A 21,323-nucleotide genomic window follows, 5' to 3' on the forward strand; every position below is an offset into this window, starting at 1 on the left:
CTCGAGTGGGAATATGATTAATGCAAAGCGAAGCAAAAATAATTTCCATAGATTATAGAGGATCAGAGCTCATTTTGTAGAACACGGACGAACACGTGCAGAAATAATCTTTAAAGTTACAGATGTTATGCAGAGTCGTGCACGAACTTGTGAAAGTTTTCTTGCTCCGTCCTGCTCCATAAGATGAATGTTCAGACGGGTGATAAGAGTTGAAACTAAGGACTTTAGGTCAGAGAGTTGAGGATGTGCTGGGAGGTTTATGGAGGGTGATCCAAGGACGAGGGAGGATGACTCCCATCTCCTGCCTGCACGTATCCCCCAACATAAACACTGTACACCTTATAAAGCACAATACAAAGACACTAACCCTAACCCATACAAAGTGGTACAATGCAGCGTGTTGATTTACTGGTCCGCACCTCTGCCTCGGTAAAACACTCCCAAGACAAGTTAAAAACCTGTTGGTGAGTTCAAAACCATGAATCACGGCTGTATGTGGGGGACACGCTGTGTTCTGGCCCCAGATGGAAACACAGATAAAGTCATTCTGAGAGTTCATGATGTCACAAGAGAAGCCACAGTTTATAGGTTCAATTCCTATGTTTCAAGTAAGAGTATGATACACTTTTACTTTTATTTTACAGGACAATACAATCATGACAGTTCCAGGTTCAAATCCAGGTTTGAGGCCTTTCTGTGTTTAATTTGCATGTTCTTGCTTTGTTTGTGTTTCTCTGTGTACGTCTCCCCACATATTCTAAATGGAACAAATGCTTGAGTGTCTCTGTGTGTTGCTCCTGCGAGACGCTGCTGACCTGTCCAGGGTGTATCCGGCCCCCAGCTCCTCTCAGGAGGATCGATGTGATGGATAATGGATGCAGCAAAGGGCCGGTGTGGAACCGAACTGCAGCCTCTGTATGTGGGGCACCTGCGCTACCAGACCAACCAGACCAACCAGACCTGTGCCCTAGATTTCTGAGTATTTTACCTTTGTGTGTGTTTCTTTTTTATCATCTTGTTCTTAAAATGCTGCAGCACCTGCTTCCATTCTTGCAGAAAAAGTCCTTCCACTGTCAGAAAGCTGTCAAAAGAATAATATTGATATTTTTTGTTCCCCAAACCTGCACATGTCCACATATTCACTTTATTCCACATCTGAGCACAACTGGAGCGAGCAACATACTTTTTTTATACGTCTAAAACCCATCAGAGTTCATGCATTATTTATCGCGCTGTAACAAATTATTTAGGCAACAAGGCAAGTGTGGACATAATGTACTTCTTGCTATGCATCCCTGGGGCCATAGTTAGATCTGCACTGTGGGCCCACAGAACATAAAGCATAAAGCATTAAATTAAACTTCTATCTGTACGCTGCAAAAAAATGTGCAGTGAATGTTCAAACAAAGCCTCGTTCAGTTCATAAAACAAGGAGCCTAACAAGGAGAGACGTATGGGGGGGGGTGTACGTTTTCACTGTGTGGTAAACTGATATCAGGTGAGCTCAGGTAAAGTGGGACAGCGACTGTAAGAGTGTGTCCAGTCCAACTAAAGTGATTCTCATCAACATGCCAACGGTGAAATCAATATCAAAACAAGCTCCGTTTACATGAACTCCATCTGTGACCCTCTTCTGAAGAAGCGGATCTTTGTGTGTTTTTTACGGGAACTCGTAGTTTTGATTTAAAACCGGTGATGTGATAAAAGAATATTTATGTCTCTACATTCTTCTGCTTCCCTCAAGGTGAATAATATAAATTATGAACTACCGTCATACATTTGTGCAAAGTTATATGTGTATGTAACTTACTGTCAAACAAATTATTAGAAAAGTCTTTGCTGTTTAGCTTTTTTTTATTGTTTTTATGCTTGAAAGTGCCACACGATCTTAAAATCCTGGCCCACGTTAACAGTCTGTGTAATGCATTACATCCAAGTATCATTTACTTAGGGGAGTATGTACAGTTTTTAGTACATTTAATGTTTATTGCAATATATCAATCAATCAATCAATCAATCAATCAATCTATCTATCAATCTATCTATCTATCTATCTATCTATCTATCTATCTATCTATCTATCTATCTAATTGCCTTAAAATCTGCATACAAAACTAATTAATCTGTTTTGGTGCATTTTATGACATTGATTGACTAAAAGTAATAATTAGTTTATGATTTAGTAATTATTTTAAAACAAGTCTCATCAGTTCTGTGTGATGGGATTTGAACCGTGACCCTAACGACCCCGACTTTGACCTTCCACTCATCAAACCCTGAGTTTATTGGTGTTTTTAATATATTCTAACCCATTTAAACTTGTGCATTTCTTCTCCCACAGTCAAAACAAGTTGATATTTGACAGTAAACATCACAGACTGAGTTTCCTCTTCCTCCAGTTTGTGGTAAACACGCAAACACGTGGACAAACACTGAGGCCACGCTGAAACAGTAACGTTGTAGCGCCATCGTGCGGTGGGGAGGGGCAAAAGAAAACAAAACCCACAGGCCACCCTGACGCACTTCCGTCTAATTTGCGGAAGTGGACGCTCGCCGCATCCAACATGTCTGTCGTCGTTTAGCCGCGCTGAACGATAAACAAGCCGCGTGGAGGATGGCGGACGGATCCGTGGACGAGCTCTCGCAGCTCGAGTATTTGTCTCTGGTGTCCAAAGTGTGCACGGAGCTCGACAACCATCTTGGAATCAGCGACAAAGACTTAGGTTCGTGTCCAAGCGAGAAATCTCTAGCTAACTAGCTAGCCCGTGCTAACTAGCCTCCGCTGCTAGCTAGCTTAAAAATCTGTTTATCTGTGTTTTCTCAACAAACCTCGTAACTTCTCAGTCGTTGTTTCCGGTTGTTTTTCCTCAACCTTCAATCTGAACCACTTGTTTAACCCGCGTCCTTCTCTCTTCGCAGCTGAATTTGTCATCAGCCTCGCGGAGAAAGAGCCGAGTTTCGATGGATTCAAAGCTATTCTGCTCCAAAACGGAGCCGAGTTCATGGTAAGTGTGAATATGCACCTTGTGTTAGCCAGCAGCTAGCATCCGGCTAACTCCACCTGGTAACTAAACCCTGTATCTGCCTCTTCTGATTTGTTGATCGCAGGATTCTCTCATCGGCAACTTGCTCAGGCTCATTCAGACAATGCGACCTCCGACCAAGGCGCCGGCTAGTAAAGGTGAGTTAAAGCTACAGCTGAGTAGAGTTCATGTAGTTCACTATTAAACCTGTTATCAAGGGAAAGAGTCAAAAGTCCCTCTGCTAATTAGAGATGCACTTTATTAAACTATGATTGAAATGGGTCACGACTAATTTCCACCAAGATACAGAGTAATATCTGTTATTGTTGTTGTTGTTAGTCCCATGCTTCACATCTGTCTTTCTTCTGTTAGATGTTATGAGCTGTTGCTTCCTCGTCAAAACTCCTAATCGTGAACTTTCATCCATCTTTAGTCTCTGAGGCGTCGGTCAAGCCAAATACAGAAAAGGATCGACTGAAGGAGTTGTTTCCTGCACTTTGTCGAGCGAACGATCCGGGGCCGAAGGTACGTGGCTCAAGCTCGGCATTTATATGTTATTAATAAGGCACAAACATGTATAAACATGTATGTATTTAAAAAGAGACACTGACTGTTCCCTTTGTTGCAAACCTGCAGTATATTAATTATAAACACTTTATTTCATGGCCCCTTTTCAAAACACCCAAGGACACTTACAGTTCATCATATTTAAAGACAAGAATAAGTAAAGTAAAACCAAACGTCAGCATCAATTCAGAGTCACAGACGTCTTACATTACTTTGTATCTTCAGAAAACAATAGATCAATATTCATCTTATATAAACACAAGAATTGATAAATATCCACACATGTGAATTGGCACAAGGGATCCCTACCCCTCCTGTACCAGTATCATCTTCTCTTGGGTAAAGCTTCTTCAGACTCGTTCTACTCAACTGTCAGAATCTCCCTCAGGTAAGACAACGGGAAGATGGTGGATGAAAGCTGCTTTGTTCCTGATGTTTGTTCTTACTCCTTCAGAAGATTGGAGATGAAGATGATGTGAAAGTGGCAGCTGATGCCATGAAAGAGCTGGAGATGTTTATGCCCAGTGTCAGCGGGGAAGACTCAAAAAGCAGCAAGAGCCGGTAAGATGACATGTGTTATGTCTATATTTTCCAACCCAACCAATATATCCTCTGCCCTTAAGATAATTGTAAGTTCAACAGTTTTCTTTTATGTACTTTGCTCACTTGTTCCATTAGGTCCGAGAAGAGCAGACGCCACAGCCGGAGTCGCAGCAGAGACAGAGACCGAGACCGACACAGAGATAGGGACAGAGACCGAGATCGGGATAGAGACAGAGACAGAGACAGGAAGAGAAGACATCGTTCTCGATCAAGTTCCAGGTCCAGGTCTCAGTCCAGAGATCACGATCGTCACAGAGAGAGAGACAGGGATAGAGATCAAGGTAAAAGAAAAGACAAATCCACCCGCTGGACTGAGCGTTCACCGAGTCCCAAGAAAGACCAAGACTCTGATCGCTGGAAAGACAAGCACGTGGACCGCCCTCCACCTGAAGAGCCTTCAGTCGGGGACATTTACAACGGCAAAATCACCAGCATCATGCAGTTTGGATGCTTTGTTCAGCTCGAGGGTTTAAGGTCAGTATAATACAACTTTAACCAAACTTCAGTGTTACACCACTGTTATTTTATATATTGTTTTTCTTTGTACAAACAAAAACTTCAGTTCTGGTCTGCGTCATGTCACATTTCCTTGACTATGATTGTAAGGCCGGCACATGGAGCTTTTAAGTAACAGGAGTCTGTTTAATTTGTGGTGAAGTCAACTGTGTTGTGTGCTTCTCGTGTAGGAAACGATGGGAGGGATTGGTCCACATCTCAGAGCTGCGTCGAGAGGGACGTGTGGCCAACGTGGCTGATGTCGTCAGCAAAGGCCAACGAGTTAAAATCAAGGTGCTCTCGTTCACTGGCTCCAAGACCAGCCTCAGTATGAAGGTAAGAAAAAACATTCAGTAATAATATACAAAGAGAGTTATTCCTTCCATGGTGAGCGTTCCAATTTACTCAATATTTCCTCCTTTCTTTGTCAGGATGTGGATCAGGAGACAGGAGAAGACCTGAACCCCAACAGGAGAAGGAACGTGGGACCAGACGGAAGTGACGAGATCTCCATGAGGAACCCAGACCGGCCGGTCAACGTGAACTTGGGCCACGTTCCTGAACTGGAGCAGGACGACACCCTGGAGCGCAAGAGGCTCACTAAAATCTCTGACCCAGAGAAGTGGGAAATCAAACAGGTCGGGCATCAAACTGTATAGATCTCCGTTAAGAAGCTGCTTAGTTCTTGGTGAAAAACGTTGACTCATCCTCGTTGTCTGCTCTCAGATGATCGCTGCCAATGTGCTGTCCAAAGAAGAGTTCCCTGATTTTGACGACGAGACAGGGATCCTTCCTAAAGTTGATGATGAAGAGGGTAAGAGACGTTTATTGAAACATGAATTCAGATGAACTGGGACTGAGTGGGCCGCGTACTGATTAGTTGTGATTACTCTCATTCAGACGAAGACTTGGAAATTGAGCTGGTTGAAGAAGAACCTCCATTCCTGAGGGGACACACCAAACAAAGCATGGACATGAGCCCAGTCAAGATCGTCAAGGTATATTTCACCTCCATGTAGTGTGAATATCAACATATGCTGTGTGTTGCTAAATAAACAAATGATTTATTGAACATTTTAGTGTTTCAACCTTTGGCAAATTAGTCAGTGTTTACTTTATAATTTGAGCAGATGGACATAGTGAGCAACATAACCTGGATGCGGCACAAACACAGAATGACATAAAAAGCATTTATGTAATACTTAATATTTATATTTATTTATGATGTGTTGAAACATGCCCTCAAAGTGACCCCCGTCCTTTTCCTCCGCTGTCCACAGAATCCAGATGGCTCTCTGTCCCAGGCCGCCATGATGCAGAGCGCTCTGGCTAAGGAAAGACGAGAGCTGAAGCAGGCTGCGCGTGAGGCAGAGATGGACTCCATCCCCATGGGGCTGAATAAACACTGGGTGGACCCACTGCCAGACGGTGAGAAATCCATTAGATGTGCACATTAAGTCATTTCTGAGTCACAGATGTTGATGCTGTGGAAAGAACGATAAATCAAACCAATGTTTAGCCAAAAAATCATCTGCTGGCTTGAAATTAGCATGTTAATTATCAGATCTTTTTATCTAAATATCTAGAGTTTTATCTTTGCTTTTGACACTTGAGCGTCGAGTATCAGATTTAATTTAGTCAAGCACCCTCTGTAGGAGGTCTCCTTAATTAAAACCACAGCCCAGTCTGAGTCATGATGCTTCCTCCATGATGGGAGACAGTGCCCCTCAGGCTCGCTGGTACTGGAGATGGTTATCTGGCTTCCTGCAGCCTGCTATCTGGCCGGATGGTGAAGTTTTGCCATGGATCAGTGTGCTTGTACGCCCCCCCCTTGGCCCCAGGTGGTCTAAACCAAGGGTGGGCAATATCCTGCCATAACCACGCAGAAATGGCTGTGAGTTTTTAGGTAGAGTTGTAAATATAAGCAGAGTTTTCTCATTATCAAGATCTCTTTTACTCCTCTTCACAGTCGACGGCAGGCAGATTGCAGCCAACATGAGAGGCATCGGCATGATGCCCAACGACATCCCAGAGTGGAAGAAACACGCCTTTGGGGGCAACAAGGCCTCTTATGGAAAGAAGACCGCACTCTCCATCCTGGAGCAGAGGGAAAGTCTGCCCATCTACAAGCTGAAGGAGCAGCTCATTCAGGTTCGTCACCGTTTAGAAACAGAAACCAAATGGAGACATTCGGATGTTATTTTAGTGATTCTGTTCCAGCTCTACCTTTTAACCATCTCACTTTTAATCCAGTGTAAACAAAGATAAAACTGTTCTAGTACCAGTTTGTAACTTCCTGTCTTCCTGTAAATCTGTTCAGGCTGTTCATGACAACCAGATCCTGATTGTGATCGGAGAGACGGGATCCGGTAAGACCACACAGATCACCCAGTACCTGGCAGAGGCCGGTTACACCACCCGCGGGAAGATTGGCTGCACGCAGCCCCGTCGTGTGGCCGCCATGTCGGTGGCAAAGAGAGTCTCAGAGGAATATGGTTGTTGTCTTGGACAAGAGGTGAGAGACCCGCCCCCTGACATCTTGTTCTTTCTATTGTTAATGTCATTTAAAGACAATCTGTGGATTCAAACAACACGATGCTGTGAACATGTGTTAAACCTTTCCATCTTGTTTTTCTAGGTGGGTTACACCATCCGGTTTGAGGACTGCACCAGTCCTGAGACGGTGATCAAGTACATGACGGACGGTATGCTGTTGAGAGAGTGTTTGATCGACTCCGAACTGGGGCAGTACGCCATTATCATGTTGGATGAAGCTCACGAGAGGACGATCCACACTGATGTTCTCTTCGGCCTCCTGAAGAAGGTGAGCAAGAAGAGCACAAGCTCACACATTCACCTTCTGAGGGAAACTTTGAGGAGATGCTGAGTGTCCTCGTTCTGTTTTCAGACTGTACAGAAACGCACCGACATGAAGCTGATCGTTACGTCAGCTACTCTGGACGCTGTGAAGTTCTCTCAGTATTTCTATGAAGCTCCAATCTTCACCATCCCAGGCAGAACGTATCCAGTGGAGGTGCTTTACACCAAAGAGCCTGAGACGGACTACCTGGATGCCAGTCTCATCACCGTCATGCAGATCCATCTGACTGAACCTCCAGGTATGAATCTAAAATCTTGAAAGCACACAAATCTCTCTCTTTCTCTGTTGTGTTCTTACATCATCATCCTCTGTCTCCTTCGTCTGCGTCCAGGTGACGTCCTGGTGTTTCTGACGGGACAGGAGGAGATCGACACGGCCTGTGAGATCCTGTACGAGCGGATGAAGTCGCTGGGCCCGGATGTGCCTGAGCTCATTATTCTGCCCGTTTACTCGGCCCTGCCCAGCGAGATGCAGACCAGGATCTTTGACCCGGCACCACCAGGCAGCAGAAAGGTTCCTTCATTCAATGTTTCTTTCAAACATATGGAAAATATATCCGATGTGTTCCTGTTACCAATTTGTACTTCACATAAACTGGCATAATTCAGTATCTGCGTTCAATTATGGTCTTGACGTTTGAAGCATGCTGGTTCAAAAACACACTGGGTTTAGATCTTATGTTATTCTCTGCTTTGTATTCAATCCATGTTCTTTGATTATGGTTTATCCTTTTATTGCATTAGATCTTCAGCTGACCTAAGATTTAATGTTTTTCGGGTCGTTGACTTTGCTTCTTTAGTTTTTACGAAATCCACTTTATTCCGAACTACCTGGTCAAATGTAACGAGAGAAACCTCAGTCTGAGTTTGATCGACAGTGATGTTGACACAGATGACATCTAACTTTGTGTATTTGTTTCACTTTACTTTCTGTAGGTGGTCATTGCCACAAACATCGCAGAGACGTCTCTGACCATCGATGGGATTTACTATGTGGTCGACCCCGGCTTTGTCAAGCAAAAAGTCTACAACTCCAAGACTGGTATCGACCAACTTGTGGTGACTCCCATCTCACAGGTACAACATCTCAAAGATAACCACAATACTGCAAATATTTAATATTAAACAATTAATACAATAAAGCAGCGAGGTCTGGTTGATTTATATTTGTTTTGTCTTGTCACCGTTAGGCCCAGGCCAAGCAGAGGGCGGGTCGAGCCGGCAGAACGGGCCCAGGGAAAACGTACAGGCTCTACACAGAGAGAGCCTACAGAGATGAGATGCTGACGACCAACGTGCCTGAGATCCAGAGAACCAACTTGGCCAGCACGGTGCTGTCTCTGAAGGTGAACCAACATGCCGGGCTCCTGTCTTATCCCGCACATAGTCAACATGATGCAACCTTTATACCCTTTTACCTTAAAATAGCAGCTTCAGAGATAGTTGAGCTTGAATGGTGATGTTTCAGAGACTGTGAACATGGAGAATGTTTCCTCTTTCATTCCCACTGCTTAGTCTGAACGTCTGTTCTCTGTAACTAGCTCCAGTGGGTTGAAGACTAAAGCTGAACTGTAGATCAGTCACAAAGAATTAGAAGTTATTAAAAACCAGAGTTTACCTCCAAGAATGAATCGCCTTGTGTGGCTGCAGGGGGCGCTGTTACTCTGTAAAAGAGTACAGGCAGTGTTGCTGTAAAAGGAAATGAGTGGTTAGTCTGTATTTGTAGATCAGAGTGTTCACGACCACTTGGTGTCCGTCTGTCCCATATTTTAGAAAGATTCTACATGAGATGCATTTAAATGAAAGCGTATGTAGTTAATGTTAAAGTTTATGTATTAGAAATATGCAACTTCCTAGACCTTGAAGGTAAATATCTTTAATTTAAATCCGTTGGTATCTCCTCTGTTTGTGTCTCCTCCACCAGGCCATGGGCATCAATGACCTCCTGTCCTTCGACTTCATGGACGCTCCCCCCATGGAGACTCTGATCACAGCCATGGAGCAGCTCTACACTCTGGGAGCTCTGGACGATGAAGGTTTACTCACCAGACTCGGCAGAAGGGTGAGGAGTGAAATCATTAGTTTTTTCACCTCAGGATAAAATATGAAGTGGTTGATTTACATCAGATCACGTTTATAGTCAGTATGTGGTAATGTCTCCTCCTCTCACGTTACTCCAATTATATTTGTCATTTTCTCCGCCTGTCCTCTAGATGGCTGAGTTTCCTCTGGAGCCGATGCTGTGTAAGATGTTGATCATGTCCGTGCATCTGGGCTGCAGTGAGGAGATGCTCACCATCGTGTCCATGCTGTCTGTGCAGAATGTCTTCTATCGGCCAAAGGTACGCTCAGCACTAAACTTAGAGATTTGAAATGACTGGATACAACTAATTTAGGACCAGGTCAAAAATATATATATATTTCTTTTTTTAAGGACAAACAAGCCCTGGCCGACCAGAAGAAGGCAAAGTTCCACCAACCTGAGGGAGACCACCTGACTCTGCTCGCTGTCTACAACTCCTGGAAGAACAACAAGTTCTCCAACCCCTGGTGTTACGAGAACTTCATCCAGGCCCGCTCCCTGCGCCGAGCCCAGGACATCCGCAAACAGATGCTGGGTATCATGGACAGGTAGGATGGCGTCCTTATAGAACATAACAATTTGAATACAACCTTGTGGATTTCTCATGAACACCCAACATGCTCTCCTCTCCTCAGGCATAAGCTTGATGTGGTGTCTTGTGGAAAAGCCACGGTCCGAGTCCAGAAAGCCATCTGCAGTGGTTTCTTCAGGAACGCGGCCAAAAAGGATCCTCAGGAGGGCTACAGAACGCTGATAGACCAGCAAGTCGTGTACATTCACCCCTCCAGTGCTCTGTTCAACCGCCAGCCTGAGTGGTACGACAGCACCTCACTGATATCAGTCTGAGAAGAAATAAATGGTCTTTTCTTTTTATTGTGTAAAATGGATCTTCTAACTTCCTGCCCTTCTTCTCCGCAGGGTCGTCTACCACGAGTTGGTGCTGACCACCAAGGAGTACATGCGAGAGGTGACCACCATCGACCCCCGCTGGCTGGTGGAGTTCTCTCCGGCCTTCTTCAAAGTGTCCGACCCCACGCGCCTCAGCAAGCAGAAGAAACAGCAACGTCTGGAGCCGCTGTACAATCGCTACGAGGAGCCCAACGCCTGGAGGATCTCCCGCGCCTTCAGACGCCGTTGATGCGTTTGTGATGTCACGAATACTGACGACCTGTACTTTGTCCTGCGTCATGTGATCAGAGCCTGTAGATTGAAGTCTGCGTCATCACCACTTTAAACAGTGTAGTCACTCCTCCTTTTTGAATTTGTACAAACGGCGGTTTCTAACATGTCAGAGTTTGTGTCATTATCTTAGAAAAGCCATAGCTCTTTACTTGTTCTAGCTCTAATCTAGAAAAGCAGGAATACGGTGAATCTTCTTGGAGGAGATTCTCCCAAACAATGGACTATTTATTTTAACGTTGTACGTGATTGGACGTTAAGTATAAACCAGGACCTGATCAAATCTTAATGGGTCCTTAATGTTTCAGGACTGGAGTCAGACCAAAAGGACGGAACGTATATATTTGATAGATTTTGTTATTACAGGGACGACTGTCCACTCACTTGTCTGCGTATCAGAGATACTCACTAGTGAAACTGTGAACATGTGTCCTCATTAAACACCTTTTTTAAATCACTTGGATTGTCTTGTGAACTTTAATAAATGGAAATGTATTTACAGAAAGATTTCACTGTTTGATTTTTTTTTTGGCTGTTATTTACCCAAACGTGTACTTACAAAAACACAGCTGCTCAGAATCCTCTTTATCTGGTGGTAATAGATTTGAAGGTCTTTGTGAACATAGTCAAATATTAAATGTGCCTTATTGGTCCCAGGGGGAATTTGTGTTTGTTACAGTAGCTCCATGCAAGAGTAGAAATATAAGATTACAGAGATTTAAAAATATTAAATATATAAAATATGTGTGTTCTGTACTAGTAATGGAAACTTGTTAAACCTGTTTTACTCATGACTGGTCCAAAAGATGATAACCGGGACTTTGATTTTCACCAATTCAGTGAAATCAAAACTTTTCCACTTGAACTTGAACTTCACTCAATTCAATGACCCTTCGATTAAGTAAAAGTAATAATACAACATTCTTAAAGTACCATGTTGCTCATAAGAGCATCTAAGTTTGATAAAAGTACAGTAAAGAAGGTGCTAAAGTATCAAAACCAAAACATTTGAACATGTTCTTGTGTCACTTAAAGTCTCTTCTCTTGGTTGAATTACATTTGTACTTGTTTTTATTTTTATATTGTATGAAAGGTGCCATACAAAGTTTATTATTATTAGATTATAGAAAAGAGTGAAATAAAAAAACAGATTAATGTGAAGTTAAAGTTTTTAAAATTACAGTTTTGTTGTAATGTGTAAACTATCCCCTTGTTGTCTGCCTGTCGACCGGCAGGGGGCAGCAGCAGCAGCAGCAATGAAACCCGTCGCTGTAAGCACAAACTTCAGAAGGAGAAGAAGAAGCGCTTCCGGTTGTAGTCAAAACAAGCAGGGGAAAAAAAAATGTCCGCTTCAGACGAAATCAAACGTCTGGAATATTTGTCTCTGGTGTCGAAGGTCTGCACGGAGCTGGAGAATCACCTGGAGATAAGCGAGAAGGATTTAGGTAAAGTTACGATGCGTGACACCGTTTGCCCCTGCTGCGCTAGCTAGCTCCCCGATGCTAACAGAAACAGGTGATGGGGGGGAGGTTAGCATCACCTGTGTGTAGCATTAGCTTTGTGTAAGCTGAGCACCAGTTGCTGTGTTTTCGCAGCTGAATTCGTCATCAGCCTCGCGGAGACGCACCCGACGTTCGAGGCGTTCAAAGCGGTTCTGACACAAAATGGAGCCGATTTCACGGTGAGTGTGGAACGAGCCCCACGAGGACACGGTTTGTTGACATTGTGCACATGTTGTTGTTGTTGTTGTCCCCTTAACTCACGTGACGTCTCTTGCAGGACACACTCATTGGAAATGTCCTGCGACTTATCAACACTATGCGTCCCTCGCCTTCTACAAGCAAAGGTACAGACACTTGGTCACACGCTGGTAGTTAAAAGTTTGAGTTTGTCAGGTGTTGATCTGCTGTGACATGATGTTTTCTGCCCCCAGACGTGAAGCCACCGAGTGAGCAGGACAAGCTGAAGGATAAATATCCTGCTTTGTGTCAACCTGATGATCCCATGTGGATGGTAAGGAAAGTTATTCTTCTCTTGTTCTCGTGTGGATCTGTGTATCCTCTGCTAAACTCATAAAGTAAAGCAGTGTCAGGAGTGTTGGGGCCTTTGCATGTGTCTCTGTGGGTTTTCTCTCGGTGCTACTCCGTCCTTCCACAGGCCAAAGACGTGCAGATTGAGTTTTTGGTTAATTGGCCCCGTTCAGACCTGATATAGTAACATACCTTCAGGTCTGAATGCACTGAAATGCATCTGCAGTGTTTCCCTGAGATCCGATCAATCAAAACCACGTTCGCAGGGGGTCTGGGACGCTTGTGACCACGTTCGTTTCTCTGTGTGATTGAAATGCATCCTGAGTATGAATAGAATAGAGAGGCTACTGTAGTTTGTATTGTTTCTGTAAGTCATCGTGCTGCTGTCACTAACTTTCACTTTTCCACTAGCCCCCCACTGCTCACGTCCATAGAGATGATGAGCAGGTGGCCGCAGCAGCCATGAAGGAGCTGGAGATGCTTATGCCTAATGTTTGTGGGACGAGCTCTGACAGCAGGTAATTTAAACAAGAGACCAATTGATGATCCAGGTTATATATTGTTTATAACCACTGTCAACATTTAGAATATAAACTGTTCCTTTTCTTTTCTCATTTGCCCTCCTGCGACAGAGGTCGAGATGCAGACAGAGAAAGCGGACGTAAGCGAAGTCGATCTCGCTCCAGATCAAGAGATCGTGTCGAAGAAACAAACCACAAGCGGAAAAGGAAACGTCCGTCTCGCTGGAGCGACCATCCGCCGACCCCGGAGAGAGACAAAGACAACAACAACACTAACAAGAAAGAAGTGGAGCAGCAGCAGCAGCAGCAGCAGCAGCAGCAGCAGGAGAAGGAGGAGAAGGAGAAGGAGGAGAAGGAGAAGGAGGAGAAGGAGAAGGAGGAACGCTGGAACAATAGACCCGTGGACAAGCCTCTGTCAGACGAGCCTGTGGTGGGAGACATCTACAACGGCAAAATTAGCAGCCTGTTGCAGTTTGGTTGTTTTGTGCAGCTGGAGGGTCTCAGGTCAGTCGTGGCCTCTTCACAGCAAACTTTTCTTTTTTGTTCACTGTTCAGAATTATCACTTTTTCCTGACCCTTATTGATTTAATTTCATCTTTATTTAAAATGTATTTCTGTGTGACACTGCTGTTAGACCACTCACGCCGAAGACGAGTGCCCCTTATTGTACTGTCCCTTTTATCGTCTGCAGGAAACGCTGGGAGGGTCTCGTGCACATCTCAGAGTTGCGCAAAGAAGGACGTATTGCAAACGTGGCCGATGTGGTCACCAGAGCCCAAAAGGTGAAGGTCAAGGTGCTGTCCTTCACAGGAAGCAAAACCAGCCTGAGCATGAAGGTGAGACCACGGCATCATCTTTTAATCTCCAACTAGCGACAAAGTTTCCAGTTGATTTTAAAGTTTAGAAGATGGTACTCAATGTCATTACAATATTATAATGTGCTGGAATATATATATATATATATATATATGACAACTTGTCCAACTTGTTGTGGTTATTGTGTCCAGGATGTTGACCAGGAGACGGGGGAGGACCTGAATCCCAACAGAAGACGGAACCTGGACACTGGAGTGAGTAACGAAACCATGAGGAATCCCGATCGCCCCACAGAGGCCAATCTGATCGAAATCGAGGACAAGCCAACGGAACACAAGCGGCTCGCCAAGATAACTGACCTGGAAAAGTGGGAGATTAAACAGGTGCTCATCAAACTCACTCAATACTTTTTTAATGGTGATATCTTCGGTTATTTAACCGTTCAGTAAATGTTCTCCGGTTCAGATGATTGCAGCCAATGTGCTTCCGAAAGAAGAGTTCCCAGAATTTGACGAGGAGACGGGAATCCTTCCCAAAATAGACGAGGATGAAGGTAAAATTCTACACTTTGTTCACAAGATTGTTCAAAATCAAAGTTTCACTGCATAATAAGAATAATAATAATCATGATTCCCGTCACAGATCAAGATGTAGAGATCGACCTGGTTGAAGAGGAGCCACCGTTTCTAAAGGGACAGACAAAGTGGACCTTGAACATGAGCCCAGTCAAAATAGTGAAGGTAAATATCCAGACTCCGGGAAGTCGTGTGTGGTGTTTGTACATTTATGCTAATAACAATAATAATAATAATAATAATAATATAGACCCTTTAAAGTCTTGCTGGAAATACTGATGCAGTTTGACAAATGTTTCTCTACATTCACACCAACATCTGGCCTCATTTTGTCCATTAGAATCCGGACGGCTCCCTCTCCCAAGCAGCCATGATGCAGAGCGCTCTGTCTAAAGAGAGACGAGAGCTGAAGCAGGCGGCCCGAGCAGCCGAGATGGACTGTATCCCCACTGGTCTCCACAAGAACTGGATCGACCCCATGCCCGATTGTAAGCAACTACACAACACGTTTTTTAAAGATCCAGCAGATACTGAAATAATCTGTAGATTTAAACATGACACGGACACTGACGGTGTGATTTTCTTCAAACAGAAAATTATTATGAAACCAAATCAATCAATGTCGTGTCAGCGATTTTGAAATTGGAGGAACAAAATGAGTCTGTCCAGGCCCATTACACTGTTACACTGTTACCATGCCGCGGCTGGAGATGCTTATCTAGCTTCCCTATGAGTTTATTCTTGCACACTCACAGACCTAATGCACTGGGACTCTGTCTCCCATGAGCCTGAGGGGATATCGGAGGCTTTCCAAGTTCCTTCCAGCTGGTCACTTCTACCTCTGACTCATAGTTTAATACACAAAGATCCAGTTGGGAAGTTGATTATCGTGGCAGTTCATCTTAATTCAGCCAAATGGTAGATTGCAGGAGGTTGAGATGGATCTTGCCGGAACTCGACGTCTCCCGACTCACTGTTTCTCTCCTGTGAAGATGAAGGAAGGCAGATCGCCGCCAACATGAGGGGCATCGGCGTGATGCCTGTGGACGTCCCGGCGTGGAAACGATACGCCTGCGGGGGGAACCAGGTTTCTTACGGCAAGAAGACGGAGCTCTCCATCCTGCAGCAGAGAGAGAGTTTACCTATTTTCAAACTCAAGGAACAGCTCATTCAGGTGAGAGTATTCTGCGATTTATTTGGCGAATTTCAATTGGGAAATGATTGTGAAACCAATAAAAGTTATACATCTACCCAGTGGCACCAATATCAACAGTACCTCTAACGCCTCATTCATTCATTCCTTCTCTTGACAGGCTGTCCACGACAACCAGATGTTGATTGTTGTTGGAGAAACTGGGTCCGGTAAGACCACACAGATCACCCAGTACCTGGCAGAGGTCGGCTACACCACTCGGGGGAAGATTGGTTGTACGCAGCCCCGTCGAGTAGCCGCCATGTCGGTGGCCAAGAGAGTCTCTGAGGAGTACGGCTGCCGTTTAGGCCAAGAGGTCCGTGATCGTGGACTTTATCCCCTGTAGCATCTGTTTCAGATTAGTAAGATCCTCAGCTTGCCTCACAATTTCTTTTTACCATCATGTTAGGTGGGTTACACCATTCGTTTCGAGGACTGCACCAGCACAGAGACAGTGATCAAGTACATGACCCACGGGATGCTGCAGAGGGAGTGTCTGGTGGACCCGGATATGAGCCAGTATTCCCTCATCATGCTTGACGAGGCCCACGAGAGAACAATCCACACCGACGTCTTATTTGGCCTCCTCAAGAAGGTGATTTACCACTGTTACAAACCATGTACTATGTATTTATAAGGAGAATATACTTCTGCGGTATTGTGAAGATGTATGAGGATAGGGAACATTGGAGCATTTTCAAGTAATAACCCTTTATAGAAAAGTAAATGACTCACACTAGAACATCCTCTCTCTCTTTCTCTTCTAGACGATGCAGAAACGCAAAGACCTGAAGCTCATCGTCTCCTCTGCAACACTGGACGCTGTCAAATTCTCCCAGTATTTCTTTGAAGCTCCCATCTTCACCATCCCGGGAAGAGCTTTCCCAGTGGAGGTTCTCTACACCAAAGAGCCTGAGACCGACTACCTGGATGCCAGTCTCATCACCGTCATGCAGATCCATTTAACTGAGCCTCCAGGTATGTTTGCTGAAACTGGATTCCCTAAACCACGTTGAATTTAAGTTCACTGTTGTCCCAGAGACATATTTTGAGGTATTTGAAACATCGTGATGTTTAGAACAACCTTTCTTTCTCTTCTGTTGCTCAGGTGACGTCCTGGTGTTTCTGACGGGACAGGAGGAGATCGACACGGCCTGTGAGATCCTGTACGATCGGATGAAGTCGCTGGGGCCAAATGTTCCTGAGCTGATTATTCTGCCCGTTTACTCGGCCCTGCCCAGCGAGATGCAGACCAGAATCTTTGACCCGGCACCAGCAGGAAGCAGAAAGGTATCGGGCTGGATCAAATTCTTTAAATCCAGTTTATTAAGTGCTAAAATTACACTTATCTACTTTATATATAATAATAAGTGAGACTTATCACTACAACTTTCTTTTTTCAAATGTAGCTGACTAAAAACTCTCTCACTTGTATTTCTTTTGGCTACAACCAGGTCATCATTGCCACTAATATCGCCGAGACGTCTCTGACTATCGATGGGATCTACTACGTGGTCGATCCTGGTTTCGTCAAGCAGATCGTGTATAACTCAAAGACCGGCATCGACCAACTGCTGGTGACTCCCATATCACAGGTCATTGAATTTAACGCAGTCCTTTATTTATCGTTAGGAAGTTGAGCATTTTATACCCTGTGGTTTATATTCTACGCTGAACACCTGAAAAAGCAGCATTGGCAGTGATCTGATGTGTGGATGAACTCCCTGGTTCCTTCTTGTTCTAGGCCCAGGCCAAGCAGCGGGCGGGTCGAGCCGGCAGAACGGGCCCAGGGAAGTGTTACAGGCTCTACACAGAGAGAGCCTACAGAGATGAGATGCTGACGACCAACGTGCCTGAGATCCAGAGAACCAGTCTGGCCAGCACGGTGCTGTCTCTGAAGGTGATGTAGATTTGGTAACGCCGCCATGAATCAGTCTTTCATGAAGCTGCTAGAGAAATGTAATCATGTTTTCTTTCCTCCTCACTCACCGCCACAGGCCATGGGTATAAACGACCTTCTGGCCTTCGACTTCATGGACGCTCCCCCCATGGAGACTCTGATCATAGCCATGGAGCAGCTCTACACTCTGGGCGCTCTGGACGATGAAGGTTTACTCACCCGGCTCGGTAGAAGGGTGAGGAGTGATTTTTATTCTGTGGTTTCCTGCAGGAGGAAATATGAAGTGGATAAATATACATCAGATGAAAAAACATGATTCCGGACTAAGGCGGACGCGGTGATTCTTCAACACTTCAAAAGGAAATATATGGTTTTGATTAAATGTTAAACGCGTCACACGCTCTTGTGTCTGTGCTTCAGATGGCCGAGTTCCCTCTGGAGCCGATGCTGTGTAAGATGTTGATCATGTCCGTGCATCTGGCGTGCAGCGAAGAGATGCTCACCATCGTGTCCATGCTGTCTGTTCAGAACATCTTCTACAGACCAAAGGTTTGTAGAATCAGTCCTCGTCTCATCAGATTTACTTCTACAACATTCATGTGCGTGTGGTTGTTTTATGACTCTGTTAAACACGTCAGACTCAAAAAGTAAACTCCATCCTTCCGTCTGTAGGACAAACAGGCGCAGGCCGACCAGAGGAAGACGAAGTTCTTCCAGGCGGAGGGAGACCACCTCACGCTGCTGTCTGTCTACAACTCCTGGAAGAACAACAAGTTCTCCAACCCTTGGTGTTTCGAGAACTTCATCCAGGCCCGTTCTTTGAAGAGAGCTCAGGACATTCGGAAGCAGATGCTGAGCATCATGGACAGGTAGTGTAAATCCTTTAATTAGATTTACTCACTGTGTATTTCAGTGTTTGTTAAACTGACGTATTTTAACCTCAATCAAACATCCTCTGTACATGAATTCTTATTTATATGTGTAGTTGAAAATGTGTAAATAAGATGAAACATTTCCCAGGCACATGCTGGACGTGGTGTCTTGTGGGAAAAGCACCATGCGGGTCCAGAAAGCTATTTGCAGTGGCTACTTCAGGAACTCGGCCCGGAAGCACCCGCAGGACGGCTACCGCACCCTGATTGACCAGCAGGTGGTGTACCTCCACCCCTCCAGCACTCTGTTCAACCGCCAACCCGAGTGGTGAGTCCTCGCTGGACACTGCACGGGACCTTCTCATCTGACTCTGTTGAAATGTTGTCATTTTGGAAAATGATTTAAAACCTGTAAAACTTACATTTGCATGGTTGTGTGTGTGTTTCTTTCATTATTATTAATTAATTAACTCACCACTCTTCAGGCAAAAGTGTAAAATACTGTTATTTGCTGCAGTATAGGTCATAAACCCTCCTCCTCCTCCATGTTAGCAGATTGGAAAGTAAAACATCAACGTGCACTTTGAATAAACATATGTTGAAAGTGTTTTTTGTTAAGTTTGGTTTGAATTAATTAGTTGATGCTGTTAAAACCCGTCATGATTGATCTCTAACTGTATTGTCCTCTCTCTCTTTCCTCAGGCTGGTGTATCATGAGTTGGTGCTGACCACTAAGGAGTACATGCGGGAGGTGACCACCATCGACCCGCGCTGGCTGGTGGAGTTCGCCCCGGCGTTCTTCAGAGTCGCCGACCCCACGCGCCTCAGTCGACAGAAGCGGCTGCAAAAGCTGGAGCCGCTGTACAACCGCTACGAGGAGCCCAACGCCTGGAGGATCTCCCGCGCCTTCAGACGCCGCTGAGGACTGTCGGTCTAAGACCGGGCGGACGTGCTGTGAACAGACTGAGCCAGTTAAAGGCTGAAAAAGACACTTTAATTTCATGTTTTAATTTTGCTTTGTCGAGACTAATCCATGGTTATTGACTTGTATAATACTTTTTACAGTATGTGGTCCTAACTGTCTCATCGTCGGGTGTTGACACGTGACCTGGTCGACATTTTCTACGTTGTTTTCTATTGATTTAATTTTCTTTTTATCAATTTGTAATCTCATGTAGGTTTCTCCATCATCACAGATAAACACTGGATGCACTTTTATCTGCTTCCACGTCTCATTTTACTCCGAGTTACTGAAAGGATGGTCATGAAGTTGTGTAGAGGGGGCAGGGCATCACACAGGGAAGAACTTGGCGGCGGTCAAAATGGATTCAATACGATTTACGGTAACTTAATTCTTAAAACAGCCTGAGCAGCTGATTCGTGTAATGATTGTGAAACGTAAACACATGTGACTCGCAGCAGAAACAGAAGAATAGTCCGGAGCTCCGTTTGGATATTATCATGGGTATTTATTAAGCAATCTCTTCGACCACAGTCATGTTTATGGATTGAATAGGCCTCAGATGTGAGAGGAATGCAGCTCTTTAAAAACAAAAACAAAACAAAAAAATCCCTAATGAGATTAATTTAAAACAAAAACACCATAGCCTTATATACAAGTGGATGGGGTGGGCATGTGCAAGAGGTGCATGGGGGTTTCGGGGTCGTGTATGATGATGGGTCGGTACAACAGGAAGATTTCTGAAGGCGGGGGGGACAAAGGAGAGGTGGCTGGCTTTAGTACATGTAGCCTTTGGAGTAGGGCTGGGCGCCCATGTTTTGGGGGGGTTGATCGGGGGTGTAGGGCACCGCCTCGTCCAGGTGGGACAGCGGCACCGTGTCCTCCTCGTTGACGTAGCGCTCGAACTCGGCCTTCAGGCTGGGCCGCTGATTGTCGGGGAAGGCCAGAGAGATGAGGGCCTCGGGCTCGCACACAAACTTGTAAACATAGCGCTCCCCCGCCACCTGGAGAGAGAGAGAGAGAGAGGAGGGGCGTGAGTCATAGAGGAATGCATATAAAAAATTACCCTTTTTGTTCAGGTGTGGAAAACACTGATCTGAGTGCCGGGTTCCAGTAAAAGATCAGATCTGCGTCACTGAAGCTCAGTGACCCAGTTATCAGTTATCAGACTGGGAGCGTTTTATTTGACTCGCATGCTGAACGTCATCACACACAAATATGTATATAAGTATGGCCACTGTCAATCTGGTGAACTTCTCCTCGTACAGATACTTTATACGTGGATATTAATGATGAAAATAGCAGCAGACTCAAATAAGTATAACCTTTCTAAATAATCAACCCTAAATTCTGGGGATTTGTCATTTAAAGTTTTAGTTTCTAGATATTTTAATATTTCTAAACTTAACAGTTTCTTCCATGTTGTGCACTTTAATATGTATTAACTGTAGCTAAACTAGAACAGGTCCACTTATGTCACTTTCTAAAACCTGTTTTACTCCAAAGTTATTGAGTAAAAAAAGGGGATTTTCCCATTGCAGACAAAATATAACTTAATAATTTCAAATATTTTCATGATCAGTTAGAATCCATTATAGGAAAATCTGTTTATCTTCCTTTGGTAAA

At 44.6% G+C, this 21,323-nt stretch overlaps 3 protein-coding genes across 3 annotated transcripts in view; 2 read left to right on the forward strand and 1 right to left on the reverse strand.

The window, feature by feature from the left end:
- The first annotated feature begins 871 nt into the window (after window positions 1-871).
- LOC118100178 (ATP-dependent RNA helicase DHX8) lies at window positions 872-11,337 on the forward strand. Its single transcript, XM_035144977.2, has 24 exons — window positions 872-962; window positions 2,544-2,723; window positions 2,920-3,005; window positions 3,109-3,181; window positions 3,457-3,548; window positions 4,045-4,151; window positions 4,269-4,667; window positions 4,880-5,024; window positions 5,120-5,326; window positions 5,415-5,502; window positions 5,589-5,686; window positions 5,969-6,116; window positions 6,658-6,839; window positions 7,009-7,203; window positions 7,327-7,512; window positions 7,597-7,807; window positions 7,901-8,082; window positions 8,505-8,645; window positions 8,759-8,914; window positions 9,493-9,630; window positions 9,782-9,910; window positions 10,003-10,199; window positions 10,287-10,466; window positions 10,570-11,337. The coding sequence occupies exons 1-24, from the start codon at window positions 872-874 to the stop codon at window positions 10,787-10,789; spliced, it is 3,831 nt and encodes a 1,276-aa protein (XP_035000868.2). The 3' UTR covers window positions 10,790-11,337.
- Window positions 11,338-12,131: 794 nt separating this feature from the next.
- LOC118100179 (ATP-dependent RNA helicase DHX8) lies at window positions 12,132-19,954 on the forward strand. The gene is made up of 23 exons (XM_035144978.2): window positions 12,132-12,275; window positions 12,426-12,511; window positions 12,610-12,676; window positions 12,764-12,843; window positions 13,272-13,378; window positions 13,493-13,885; window positions 14,073-14,217; window positions 14,389-14,580; window positions 14,663-14,750; window positions 14,840-14,937; window positions 15,113-15,260; window positions 15,765-15,946; window positions 16,086-16,280; window positions 16,374-16,559; window positions 16,732-16,942; window positions 17,073-17,254; window positions 17,419-17,559; window positions 17,709-17,864; window positions 17,962-18,099; window positions 18,285-18,413; window positions 18,537-18,733; window positions 18,885-19,064; window positions 19,439-19,954. Exons 1-23 carry the CDS (start codon window positions 12,173-12,175, stop codon window positions 19,656-19,658), a joined length of 3,624 nt encoding a protein of 1,207 aa, XP_035000869.2. The 5' UTR covers window positions 12,132-12,172; the 3' UTR covers window positions 19,659-19,954.
- A 236-nt stretch (window positions 19,955-20,190) lies between these two features.
- The window catches only part of etv4 (ETS variant transcription factor 4), a 29,916-nt gene continuing 28,783 nt past the window's right edge, over window positions 20,191-21,323 (reverse strand). Inside the window, exon 12 of the mRNA XM_035144980.1 lies at window positions 20,191-20,701. Coding sequence (XP_035000871.1) covers window positions 20,474-20,701 — 228 coding nt within the window. The 3' untranslated portion in view covers window positions 20,191-20,473. The remainder of the gene's footprint in view (window positions 20,702-21,323) is intronic.

Source organism: Hippoglossus stenolepis, chromosome 21 (assembly GCF_022539355.2).
Source record: "Hippoglossus stenolepis isolate QCI-W04-F060 chromosome 21, HSTE1.2, whole genome shotgun sequence".
Taxonomy (NCBI): domain Eukaryota; kingdom Metazoa; phylum Chordata; class Actinopteri; order Pleuronectiformes; family Pleuronectidae; genus Hippoglossus; species Hippoglossus stenolepis.

Coding starts and splice junctions, on each gene's coding strand:
- LOC118100179 (XM_035144978.2), top strand. CDS start 12,173: ATGTCCGCTTCAGACGAAATCAAACGTCTGGAATATTTGTCTCTGGTG. Junction 12,844..13,271: donor CTGATGATCCCATGTGGATG/GTAAGGAAAGTT, acceptor CTTTTCCACTAG/CCCCCCACTGCTCACGTCCA. Junction 17,865..17,961: donor GCACGGTGCTGTCTCTGAAG/GTGATGTAGATT, acceptor TCACCGCCACAG/GCCATGGGTATAAACGACCT.
- LOC118100178 (XM_035144977.2), top strand. CDS start 872: ATGGATGCAGCAAAGGGCCGGTGTGGAACCGAACTGCAGCCTCTGTAT. Junction 8,646..8,758: donor TGGTGACTCCCATCTCACAG/GTACAACATCTC, acceptor TGTCACCGTTAG/GCCCAGGCCAAGCAGAGGGC. Junction 10,467..10,569: donor TTCAACCGCCAGCCTGAGTG/GTACGACAGCAC, acceptor TCTTCTCCGCAG/GGTCGTCTACCACGAGTTGG.